Here is a 12,364-nt window from a genome sequence, read left to right on the forward strand (position 1 = left end):
ACAGAGGGAGGGCGAAGGCCCAGGAGTTTTTTCTCCTGGAACCGTGCTCAGAGACTGCTCCCTGGATGAGTGGCTCCGCTTAGCTGCGATTCAGTTGGTGTTACTCTGGACTGAGCTGGAGGCCCCAGGAGCTATAAAGAGTCCAAGAATGGCTGGCTCTCACATAGGAACAGGTTTTTCCTGCGGCACGGTTGCGTAGCACTTGGGAATGGCAGGTGGCTGGCGTCACTCATGCTGTGTGCGATGGGAGGCAGCTGCACACCCCTGCAGTGAACATGAACTTCCCCCTCCCCTCTCTCCAGGCAGAGAGAGAGAGGAGTCTCCCTTAAATGGCCATGTTGAATGTGTAGAATCCTTTTGGGGACATGGTGTTTATTTCCTCATGTAAACCATGTGCAAGTCAGAGCCACAGAAACAGCAGGAAGAGGGTGAGAACATGCACGTTGGGCGGGTGCTGCGGTGGAGCAGGTGCAGTCTCCAAGCTGAGTGCTGGTTGAGCCCTGGATGCTCCACCTTCCAGTCCAGCTTACTGATGATGTGCCTGAGAGAGCAATGGAGAGTGATTCAAGCTCTTGGGCTCCTGCAGCCATCTGGGAGACCAGGCAGAGGCTCCTGGCTTCTGGCTTCAGATCAACTCAGTTCCAGCATTGCAGCCACCCGGGGAATGAACCAGTCAATGAAAGCCCTCTCTTTCTCCTCTCTCTGTAATTCTACCCTTCAAATAAAAATACATTAAGATATTTAAAAAGAAAGAAAGTACAGCACACACCAGGCATGTACAATGCAAGCCCACAGCTCTGTGATGGCCCAGGCTGACCCAAACTCAGGTAGCAAAATACAAAGAGCACCTGTATCAGTCCTCTTGCTTTGACCTCAGGTGCCTTGGGCCATAGGGACAGTTTTAGATCACAGCAATGACAGTTGTCCATCTCACCTGTAGGGCGGGGATCGGCACAAGTGACAGTTCAACTCATCGTCTCTCCTCTCCCTGCTTCTTCATTTCTTGCTTATTTTTCCACTGGCAATTCATGGCCACAGAAGCCAAATAAGCTAGATATGCTTTTCTTGCCATTTTTTTCCACATAGATCATAGCATGCTATCTAGATTTTCTTTGATATTTTTACACACTGGAACACAAATAGCTTCTCCATTCTTTCTCATGGCTGCATAGTATTACATTGCATATTTACATCACGACCTTAGCAGCATTATTCAAATATGATTAATGTAACATGAAAATCACTCATTTCACAGTATGCATTCGATGGCTTCTAGCATAGCTTTCTAAGCTGTGCAACGGAATCACTACCAACTTCCAAAAAGTTTCATTATCCTAAAAGGAAATTCTGTACCTCTTAGTTCTTTTTATCCTGATTCTAGGCAACCACTCTACTTTACTTTCTTGTCCCCAAAATGTATTATTTGTCTGAAAGGCTGGGAGACACAGAGACAGGGAAAAACAGGCAGAGACAAAGAATCAGTCTTTGCTTTGCTGATTCACTCCTCATCCCCGCAAATGACCACAACAGCCAGAGCTAGACCAGGAACCTAGAACTCCATCCTGGTCTCCCACTTGAGCAGCAGGGGCCCGTGCACTTGGACTGTCTTACGTTGCTTACCCAGGTGCATTCGCAGGGAGCTGAACTGGAGGTAGAGCAGCTAGGACTTGAACCGGCACCCATGTGGGATGCTGGCATGGTAGGTGGTGTCTTTACTGCTGTGCCGCAGCATCAACTCCATCAGCATTTCCTACAAGCAAAGTTGGCCTCTACTTTCCATCTCTATAGAATTGCTATTCTGGGCATTTCCAATTAACGAAGTCCTGCATGTGCCAATCTGAAGCCTGGCATCTCTCACCTGGCATGATTTTTCAAGGTTCTTTCATGTTACCCCATGCATCAGAGCATCACTCCCTTCTGTTTCTGAACAACACTCACTGTGTGGCCGTTCCCCATTCTGCCTATCCACTAGTCAGCTGGTGGATGTTGGACTGCTGCCACTTCTGGTTATGGTGAGTAATGATGCCATGAGCTTTTGTTTGAGTTCAGATCTTGTGTTGGGCTTAGATTTGCATTTCCCCAGGGCATAAATCACTGGCTATGTGGCTTATTTTATTATTTACATGACCAGGTTCTCACTGGTGGGCACTTAACCAAATTATAACGTAAACACCCACAGATCCTCATGGAGGGTTACTGTTCCAGAAAGGGCTGGGAGCCTCAGCTATGCCAGAGAACCTTCTAGCACTCCTGTTTCTGCAGGACTTCACCCCAACCCAGACCCCCGCCCTAGTCATTTGCAGCTGACTCTGAGTCCAGTGTGGTTTGCGACTCTGGGTACAGGCAGAGAAGTGTTGCTCCTCACAGCCTGGTCCGTGAGCCCACCCTCAGCTGCAGCCCCTGGCCTGCCGTCTTCCTGCCTCGCTGTTCTCATCCAGGAAGGAGACTGTCCCAAGAGAAGCTGAGATGTCTTGACCGTGGAGTTTGCTGGTCCCTGTGACAATGGTTCTCTGCCCACACCTGGCCACCTGTCACACATCTGCAGCAGGCACACAACAAAGGAATTCAGGACCTATCCAGGCTCTGAGTACGGAGAGCTTCCTGCCGCCACAGGCGTCAGTGCAACCTGGATGGGCCAGATGCCGCAACATCAGCACGCCCCGTGAGAAGGTCTGTTGGTTAAGAGCTAAAGCCTTCTCGGCTGAGCCCACGTGAGACAGGCCGATTAATTGAATGACAGTACGTTGGTCCACTTCCTTGCTGTTTGCTTTCTGTCCGTTCTGCCCTAAAGCTCTTGGGGTGTCACATTTGCTGCCTGCCCAGGAGGTTCTGGGCAGCTCAGCTGCTGTGGGACTGTGGTCACTTGCAAAAACAAGGACTCAGCTTTCATCATCCTCCCCGTCCAAGGGGGACACTTGATTGTGCTTCCTCCAAGATCAACAGCAGGACCGTTCCCTGAATGTGAGTACCCTAGGAGAGAGCGAGGGTGAGCAACTGTAGACTAACTTAAGTATTTCACATCATCTGATGGCATGTGCCCCCCCCAAAAAAGAGTAGCTTCCATGTGGAGGATGGGTTGGTTTTCAAATGATCAAATGTTCCATTGTTCTTAGGTGTGTTTTAGATGCATTTGAATATTTCACATATGAATTTTCAGGAAGTTTTATGAATGTAAACATGTGATCTAAGTTTAATTTCTCTTGCGTCCTTGTTAGGTGGGTTGGTTGTTTTTTTTTTTTTTTTTTAAATTATGCAAGATCTCCCCTTCTTGAGTATAAGGCCTCACACCCTTCTACCAGCAGCAGTATAAAGGTCCTGATGGTTGCACTGTGGCTGATGAGTGGCTAATCTTATGTAACTTAATCTTACTTATGCTGGGCTTCATGACATGAGGTTGTGAGGTTATTTTTAGGTCTTTGCTTCGCTCATTGTAAAAGCAATTAAGATTGCTCATTTACTTTGGCCACTAAACTGTAATAATAATAAAGAAAATTGGTTTCTCTAGTTCTGGCATTAGCAAAATGAATAAACCACAAGCAAGCAAATGTCACATGGGAGGCATTTATGACGCACCTAAGAGACATTAATGAAGCACATTTGGCCTACCCAGGGGTTGAGACTTGTGCTGCGTTGTGTCTGAAAGCAAGAATGGGGCTTGAAAGCTGGAAGGCACCTGTGGGAATGTCACGGGATTATATGCTGTGTCATCTCCTTCTCTGACCTAGCTACCCAAGCGAAGAGCACAGTTTTGAAATCAATAGCAATTGAGATTTTAATCTTCTGGTTGTCCCAGGGCACACGACGTCTTTTCCCAGGGGACAGGTCATCAAGGAGACTGAAAAAGTACCAGCGTGTTCTCTTTCCTTTGTGAATTAATTTCTTTTTGAAAATAAGTGCACCTGGAACAAAATGTGCAGCAGGTACCCGGTGGAAATCCCGTCTTCTTCCCTCGGTCATCTTCCTGAGAGGGTATAACCAGTGCCAGTTTCTGACTGTTCCACCCGAGGTGTCCTATATGTGCACAAACCACAAGCAAACACCAGCCAGCCAGGCTACACAGTTTGTGGGGAATGAAATCCAAAGGCAGGCTTACTTGGGGCATGCAAATAAAGGTTTCCTGATTTGATAGTGAGGGTGGGATGTACAGCCTTGCCAATCCTTGTGCACTGGTTGCTGAAGTCATCCACTGATTTTGGATAACACAAGATGTACTCTTTATGAACTCTGTGAAGTATCCTCATATGGGATGTTGGTACTTGAAGGTGGAAGATGAATCTATTGAACCACCACATTATCCCCCGGCCCTATGTTTTAATATGTTATTGACCTGGATGATGTGGGGCCTTTTGGGGAGAGCTGTGGTTCCAGGGCTGTGTGTTGCATGAGTGTTTCTTACTGGTTCATCCATCTTTCCCCACCAATCAGACACGTGCCTGACGAACCCCAATTCCAATCAGCCAATGACAGAGCTCCTTGCCCCGTGGTTTCTTGCCTCAGTTCCAGCACAGCTCTTCTTTACTCCTTGGCATTCTGCTGGGGGACTCTCAGCAAAGCCATGTCTGCATCTGAGGAACCCAGGCCTTCGCGGAATCCAGCAGCCCCAGCTGGGCTGTGAGCGTGACAAGCATTCACTCGTTAGTAAAAATTGAAACATAATATCTCTGGTTTTAAACTTCTGGCTAAAAGTTGGTGACCAGAATTTGCTCATTTTTTAAAAGTTTTTTTTCCAGTTAATACTTTTAATGCTATTTGTTCCTATTTATTTATTTGAAAGGCAGAGAGAGACAGGGACACAGAGAGATTTCTTGCACCGGCATGTGCATTCCCCAGATGGCACCCAGGGCTGGGTTAGGCCAAAACCTCCAGGAGCCAGGCAGGCCATCCAGGTCTCAAATGTGGATGGCAGGGATTCAAGGAGTTAAGCATCACCTGATCCTGCCAGGTGCACTAACAGGAAGCTGGATCACAAGGGGAGCAGGGACTCCATCCAGCCATCACAGTGTGGGATGAGGGTGTCCAGCCATCAGCAGCTTAACCTGATGGTCCACAATGCCTTCTCCTCTTCTACACATTCTTAACACTTCTTTTTCTGTACAAATAATTTGTCTGTTTCACACACACACACCAGTACTAATGATGTTTTCGTTGCGATTATGTTAGCTGTGTGGATATTTTAGGGACAATTGATGTTGCTATGATGTATGGTTCCTATTCAAGAACTTGGTATTTTGAACTCTTGCATTTTTTAAGATTTATTATTATTTTATTACAAAGTCAGATATACAGAGAGGAGAGACAGAGAGGAAGATCTTCCGTCCGATGATTCTTGCATTTTAAAAATGTACATCCAGGGTCTGACGCAGTAGCTTGTGGCTAAAGTCTTCGTCTTGCATGCACTGGGATCCCATATGTTCTCTGGTTCTGGTCCTGGTGGCCTTGCTTCCCAACAAGCTCCCTGCTTGTGGCCTGGGAAGGCGGTTGGGGATGGCCCAAAGCCTTAGGACCCTGCACCCACATGGGAGATCCGGATGAAACTCTAGGCTCCTGGCTTCAAACTGGCTCAGCACTGACTATTGCGGCCACTAGGGAAGTGAATCAATGGATAGAAGATCTTCTCTGTCTTTCCTCTTCTCTATATATCTGCCTTTCAATAAAAATAAACAAATCTTTAAAAATATATATCTATTGAGGAATGATTCAGTCTTTCACAGACATCAAAACTCAGGGATGTTCAAAGTCCTAATAAAAAATGGCATAGTATTTGCACATTATCTCCTATATTCTTTATTTTTATTTGAAGATTTACTTAATTGTTTATTTATTTGAAAGGTAGAGCATGGGAGAGAAAGGGAGAGAGAAAGAGAGATCTTTTATCCACTAATTGACTCCCTAAATGGCCCAGACAGGCAGGTCTGAGCCAGGCTGAGGCCAGAGCCAGGAACTCCACGCAGCAGCCCAGACACTTAGGCCGTCATTTGCTGCCTTTCCAGGTACCTTTGCAGGGGGACCAGGTCAGAAGCAGAGCAACCAAAATGAGATGCAGCACTCTGATGCGGAATGCCAACATCATGAGCAGAACCTAGGCTCCGTCCAATTTTCTTAATCATCTCCAGAGTGTTTATAATACCTGGTGCAAGATCAATGCTGTGAAACAGCTGCTATCTTGTATAGTTTAGGGAATATTGGCCAGGAAAGAAGTCTATGCAGGTTCATGCCATTTCTTCCTTCAGATTGCTCTTCATTTGCTGTGAGTTGAATGGGAATGTGCAGACCCCACAGCCACAGAGAGTCAACTGTGTATATTGTCCCATCTACAAATAATGTCTTTTGAAAGTTGCCACTAGTGTGCCCAGTCATCCCTCTGCCCAGGATGCCTGACCTCATCTGGATTTCTCTGTCTCACAGTGAACCTTGGGGACGCACCCAGAGACCCTGCAGCTTGACCCAGGCCAGCGCACTCCTGAGCCACAGCACGGATGGGAGGAATGTGACCAACTCCACCAGGGCCTTATAGCTGCCGGATGGGATGAGCGCCGCCTGGGACATTCTCACCATCATCGGCATCTAGGCATGGTCTTCCTCTTCTGTTTGGCTAGCAACACCCTCGGGAAGAATGACAAGTGTCTAGAAGATACATATTACGCAAACTTGACCTCTGAGCTACAAAATAGTGAGCTTCAGAGTAAGGTGGATACATGCTCCTCACTGACCATTAGCAACAGAGCTGAATGCAGCCAGGTGAGTGAACAGAGCTCAGGTGTGTGAACAGCAGGCCCCACGAAGGACCCCAGGGATTCCCCTAACAGTCAAGGCCAGCAGGCTTCCATGTGATGGGAGGCCAGCTTCCCAGTTCCTTTCTAAACCTGTCAGTACAGGGGGAGAGGCAGAGCCAGTGGCGTCCAGCCCAGGATTGCCTCTCAGTAGCAAAACCTGGGTTCCAGGAAAGGGTGTGTGGCATGGTGTCCTCCAATAACCCAGGAAACTCTTAGGAGTATACAAGCAGGTGACCACTTGTCATGGAAAGAAGGGAGGCTTTGCCATCCTGCATCCTGGGTTAAATTTCATTTTCTTGGGGGTCGCATGATTTGGGGTGGCAAATTGCTCTCCTAGAACATGTTGCAGATGGGTCTTTTTTTAAAATGAATCTAATTGGAACATAAGACCAAAGTTGTTACTATCAGATATGAGGAATACTTGGTTTTCATGGAAAAAATGAGATGTATTAAAAAAGTGTTAGCTGTGGAGCCAGCAGGATGAAACTCCCGTCAGTTTGATAACCAACCACCTTGCTGTCCTTATACGAACCATTTCACCCCCTGTGAAATTTAGTTTCCTTATCGATAAAATCAAGAAAAGCAGGCCAGATCTGCCAGCTTCACCAAGGAGATAATATCTAATGAGCTCATATTTGTGAATCTATGTTGAAAAATAGAATAAGTATTTAAGTAGAAGCCTTGGTGTGTGATGGCAGCTCTGCTGGGGGTGATGGTTAATGTTGCCGGTGGCATTGAAGGTCATGATAGATATTTGTGATGGTGGTGGTGGTTGAGACTGATGACATTGTGGCAGTGCTTGATATTAATGGTTGTGGTGGTGGTGGTATTGGTGATGGCTGATGTTAAGGGGGTAAAGGTTAGGGTAGTGATAGTTGATGCTTGTGATGGTGCTGTTGATGTTGGTGATGTTAATGGTTGATGTTTGTGATGGCAATTGTGGTGGTTGATGTTGAAGATTTGGTTTGAGTACTGATGGGTCATGGTGTTGGTTGTTGTTGGCGTGTTGGTTGGTTTTGATGATGGTGGTAGTAGGTGATGGTGGTGGTGGTGATTGAGATTGTTGAAAATTATATTGGTGGTTGTAGTTGATGCTGATGGTGATAATGGTGGATCAGAACATGACCAATGAATTGACAATAGCTATACTGCCTCCTTGTACAGGAAAGCCCAGCTGCGCATCATTTGGTGACCTGTTAAGTGAATCAACTTCAAGAGAGTGAGGTTTTATGTGCAGTCAGACCAGATCCTTTTAGATTCCTTTACCTCAGACATGTGATTCACTCAAGTATTCTACAAATGCCTTTTCTTGTGCATTTGACTCTGCCTTAAGAAAAAAAAAAGATCTTGTCTAGATAGCTGCCATGGTTTGAGTGTGTTCCCCAATGGTGCATCTTTTGAATTCTCAATCTTCAGAGTGAATGGGGAGACATTTCTAAAAGCGAGGTCCTTGGAACATTCTGGGGTTGCCCACAGCAGGGAGTGTGGGGGCCCCAGCCTCTCTCTGGCTTCCGTGAGGCAATACAACTCTCCTTTCTCACAATGCTCCCATCACTGCCCTCCACCACAAGGCAAACCAGTCAATGAGCCCTGACAAGAGCCCACACACTTTGTGTGCCCGCGCTAGGTTGTGTGCACTTTGAGGCTCCTACACTAGGAACTATATAAATTAATTTTCTTCATAAAGTTAACTGCCTTGAGTACTTTCTTCCACTAAAACCCACTGGACTAATAACAATAACTTATGCAGCTAGGGAAGTTGTGATTAGTTGAATTTATACAAGTGACTTTCAGCTGGCAAAGGGAAAATCTATGTTTTGTAAGTTTTTATAAATGTTATTGAGTCTAGTTTTTGGAGCTGTCCCCTGAGTTGAAGGTGTCATTTTCCTTTATCTGATTCTAGACAGTGGTTTGCTGATCTCATAAAGGTCAGAATTAAGCACTAGTCTCTTATTGTTGTATGGCGAGATACACTTTCAAGGGCATTTCCTGTTCGCACCTCGTCCACACCATCATTATCATCATCCCATAGGCTGGAAACAAGTGTTAGTTTGATTGTATAATAAAGGCTGGGCTTTCTAGCTTATACTTGAAGTGTTAATAGGGCAGGACAAAATAAAAAAAAACATACAGACAAAAAACATATCTGCTAACAAATAGGAATGTGTAACATATTAACATGGGACCAAATGGTTGGAACTCAAGTGAGGAGAGGAATAATTAGTTGGCTCAGTCATCACTCAGTGACAGTCTCTACAGCATACAATGCTCCTCTACTCAGCCTAACTGGCTTCATCTGTATTTGGGGACTCATGTGGCTATACGAAAGCTGAAATCATCTTTTGGTCAAAGGTCGGGGTGACAGATCCAGATGGATCTTCTCATTGTATCCCATCTCCCATACACACTGACTGGGTCCAGAAATACAGACAACCTACACAAACTGACCCCATCAGAATGACAAGAGGGATTTCCTTGGGGGATTCTGGAACATGAAAGGTCTCTTGCTTTGGACAGTATTAAATGCACATTTGAGCCTGGGATGGAGGGATTCATCCTAGCACCATGATGAAGGCCAACTTAACAGTGAAAACCAACACATAGGACAGGGTAAAGGGTTCAAAACCACAGCATAGTGGGTTAATCCTCTACCTATGACACCAACGTCGCATATGGCTCCCAGTTCATGTCTTTGCTGCTCCATTTCTAGGCAGTTCTCTGCTGATGGTCTAAGAAAGCAGCAGAGCAAGGGCCAAGTCCTTGCGCCCCTATGCCTACCTACATGGGAGACCTTGAAGATACTCTGGGATCCTGACTTTGCACTAGTCTAGCTCCAGTCATTGTGGCTATCTTGGGGGCGAACTAGTGAATGAAAGATCTCTCTCTCCTTCTCTTTCCTTCTCTCTCTGTAATTCTACTTTAAAATACAAATAAAATAAATCTTGTTTTAAAGAAACAAGAGGGCAGAACTGAGAAAATAATAGAGCTTGGAGCACTCATCAGTGAGGTCCAAAGCACTAACTGACTGCTGCAAGTTTTCATCTTGGGAGTCAATAAGTTCCCTTTATTAAGTCCTTTAGAGCTAAGATTTTTGTCCCTCACCATTAAAAAAAACATCTTAATTGCTACCATTGCATGAATAAGCTCCTGAAAGCAGTTGACCTCAAACCAGAATCTGAAAAAAGAAGATACGCACTGTGGTATGTGGGAGGTAGGACTCATTTTTTTTTTTTTTTTTGGCCAAAATTTTTAGACTTTGGGATAAGAGAGGTTTAGTAGCTCCTTGTTTCTGCTAATCATTCTTTGTAAGATTTCTGGTTGCTTGATCTGTTGAACAGCATCAGTGAGATTCCATCTCTCATTTAACCCTCAACCCCTGGCATCATGGGAACCTCGAGGAAGCCAGACCTGTGACCAGAGACTGGCTCCAGTGGTGCTTCCCTGGAAGCAAATGCCAGCAGCTTCCCACTAGCACAGAAACGGCTATACAAGATCCAGACCTCCTCCCTGTGGCTGAATCCCAGTCCAGCTGCTCTCTGGGGAACTCATCTGAGAGGCTACCTCAAATGTGTGTGCTAGGATGGGGACTAGCTCTGCAGGGGCTGCTTTTCAAGCCATACTGGCAAGAAAAATCTTAAGGCACTACAAATATTCTGTGCGCCATCTCTTCAGCCTACAGTGAGTGCTCACAACCATTCATCACTGCCTTGACAAGCCCCGGGTACTCGGATTGGCAGGGAAGGTGTCAGTCCCACAGCACCAGGGCTGTTCAGAGGTCTGCAGCTGACACCAGTCGTGGCAGAGGTGGAAGCAGAGCATGCTGCTTCCAGACATTCCAGATACCTTCTCTTTCCTTGTGCATAGAATTTTACCCCAAGATTTAGATCAATTCAAATAAAAAGCTTTACGCTGCAATGGGAGGATTTAAGATCAATGCAGATGGACCTAAGAACAGCTTGTTCTGTGGATCTACAGCTCATGGCACCAGGGTTTGTACAACCAAAAACTGAAGGTGACTAAGCTTTCTCAGGCAATTAGAAACTGTCTAGTTTAAATAAAATACTTTTCAAATCATCTTGATTGCAATACTATTTGAATTTTATGGTATGATGTAATGACCACATTTTTTGTAAGAGTCTTTATCTGGTGTTCAAAGGGCAAACATGCATTAATATTCACACAACCAGAGTAACAGGCGGGCTCTGGTTCGCAGGGTTGATTCTGATTGTCAGGACTGCTATGGGAGCAGAAGACTCCTACTCCAACAGTCAAAGACAACTCTACTACCACACGCAGATGTACATGGCATTCGGCCAATTCTGTCCCATATCAGAGTGCGTGGCTCCAGTTTCCTGCTAATGCAGACTGTAGGAGGCAGCAGGCGATAGCTCAAAATGCCACCCATGTGGAAACATGGACTGATTGCCTTGCTCCTGGCTTTGGTCCAGCCCCATCAGTGCAGGTGTTTGGTGAGTGACTACTGGATGGGAGCTCTCTTATTCTGTCTCAGTGCAGGTTTTTCTCTTCTTCTCAAATAAATTAAGGCAAACAAGCACACACACGCGTGCACACACACACACACACACGTGTACTTAAAAGAATTTATAGAAAAAAATAGGGTCAAAATCTACATTTATTTTGATGTAACCACATTAGAAATCCATGCCGAGTTTTTCCGTAATGCACGTTTTCCATGAAATTTTTGAAAATCCCTTTCAGTCATGGATTCAAAATTTTTCACCAAAGAAAATTCATCTTTTAATTCTATTTTCCCATGCAGTTTTGAAGTACCCTACTCTAGATGATTTGGGGAAGGCAGCTGAGGCAGCTCATGGAACAAAGATGACAGCATCTCATTCCAGACTGAAACAGAGAGAGTTGTTCTTCTTGGAAGTGCTACTGCAGTGGCCAGCACTAGAGAATCTTGTCTTGGGGATCCATCCAGAAAATGGCTCAGCTCCCACCACAGCTCTTTGCAGCACTGCTCTGTGGTATCAGGGCGCAGCAGGTGCTGGCACAACACCCAGGGAGCAGAGAGCTCTCATTGGCTGAGGCTGGGTGATGTGCTCCCTCGTATCACCAGAAACATTGAATACTGTGAAAAAAGAAATGCAGTGAAAAGCACTTGTGGGGCCAGGATTGTGGTGTAGCAGGCAGAGCCACATCAACATCTCATGTGGGCGCCTATTTGAATCCTGGTTGCTTTGCTTTCAATCCATCTCTCTGCTAATGAGCCTGGGAAAGTAGTGGAAGATGGCCCAAGTTCTTGGGCCCCTGCAAACCATGTGAGAGCTCCAGAAGAAGCTCTTGGCTTCTGCCTGGCCCAAACCTGACTGTTGCAACCATCTGGGGAGTAAATCAACGGAATCTCTTTCTCTCTCGCTTTCTCTCTTTGCCTCTCCCTACACACCAATGCTGCCTCTTAATAATAACAATAATAATAATAATAATTTTTCTTAAAGAAAAACTCACTCAACAGAACTTTTCCCAGACCAGAACTGCATTTGTGGCCAAGTGTTTCATAAAGAAAGCAAGCCTAGGAGGTTCTAGGTATGTGGGTAGAACCATTCTACAGGAGACAAGGAGAAGAG

The 12,364-nt window shown here is 45.6% G+C and overlaps 1 protein-coding gene across 1 annotated transcript; it reads left to right on the forward strand.

Moving 5' to 3' along the window:
- The first annotated feature begins 1,681 nt into the window (after nucleotides 1-1,681).
- SMIM34 (small integral membrane protein 34) lies at nucleotides 1,682-7,549 on the forward strand. Its single transcript, XM_058661266.1, is given in 5 exon segments — nucleotides 1,682-1,699; nucleotides 4,498-4,547; nucleotides 6,472-6,563; nucleotides 6,566-6,738; nucleotides 7,514-7,549. Coding segments are annotated over 5 exon segments (369 nt in total).
- Nucleotides 7,550-12,364: the final 4,815 nt, after the last annotated feature.

This window comes from Ochotona princeps, chromosome 3, assembly GCF_030435755.1.
Source record: "Ochotona princeps isolate mOchPri1 chromosome 3, mOchPri1.hap1, whole genome shotgun sequence".
Lineage (NCBI taxonomy): Eukaryota > Metazoa > Chordata > Mammalia > Lagomorpha > Ochotonidae > Ochotona > Ochotona princeps.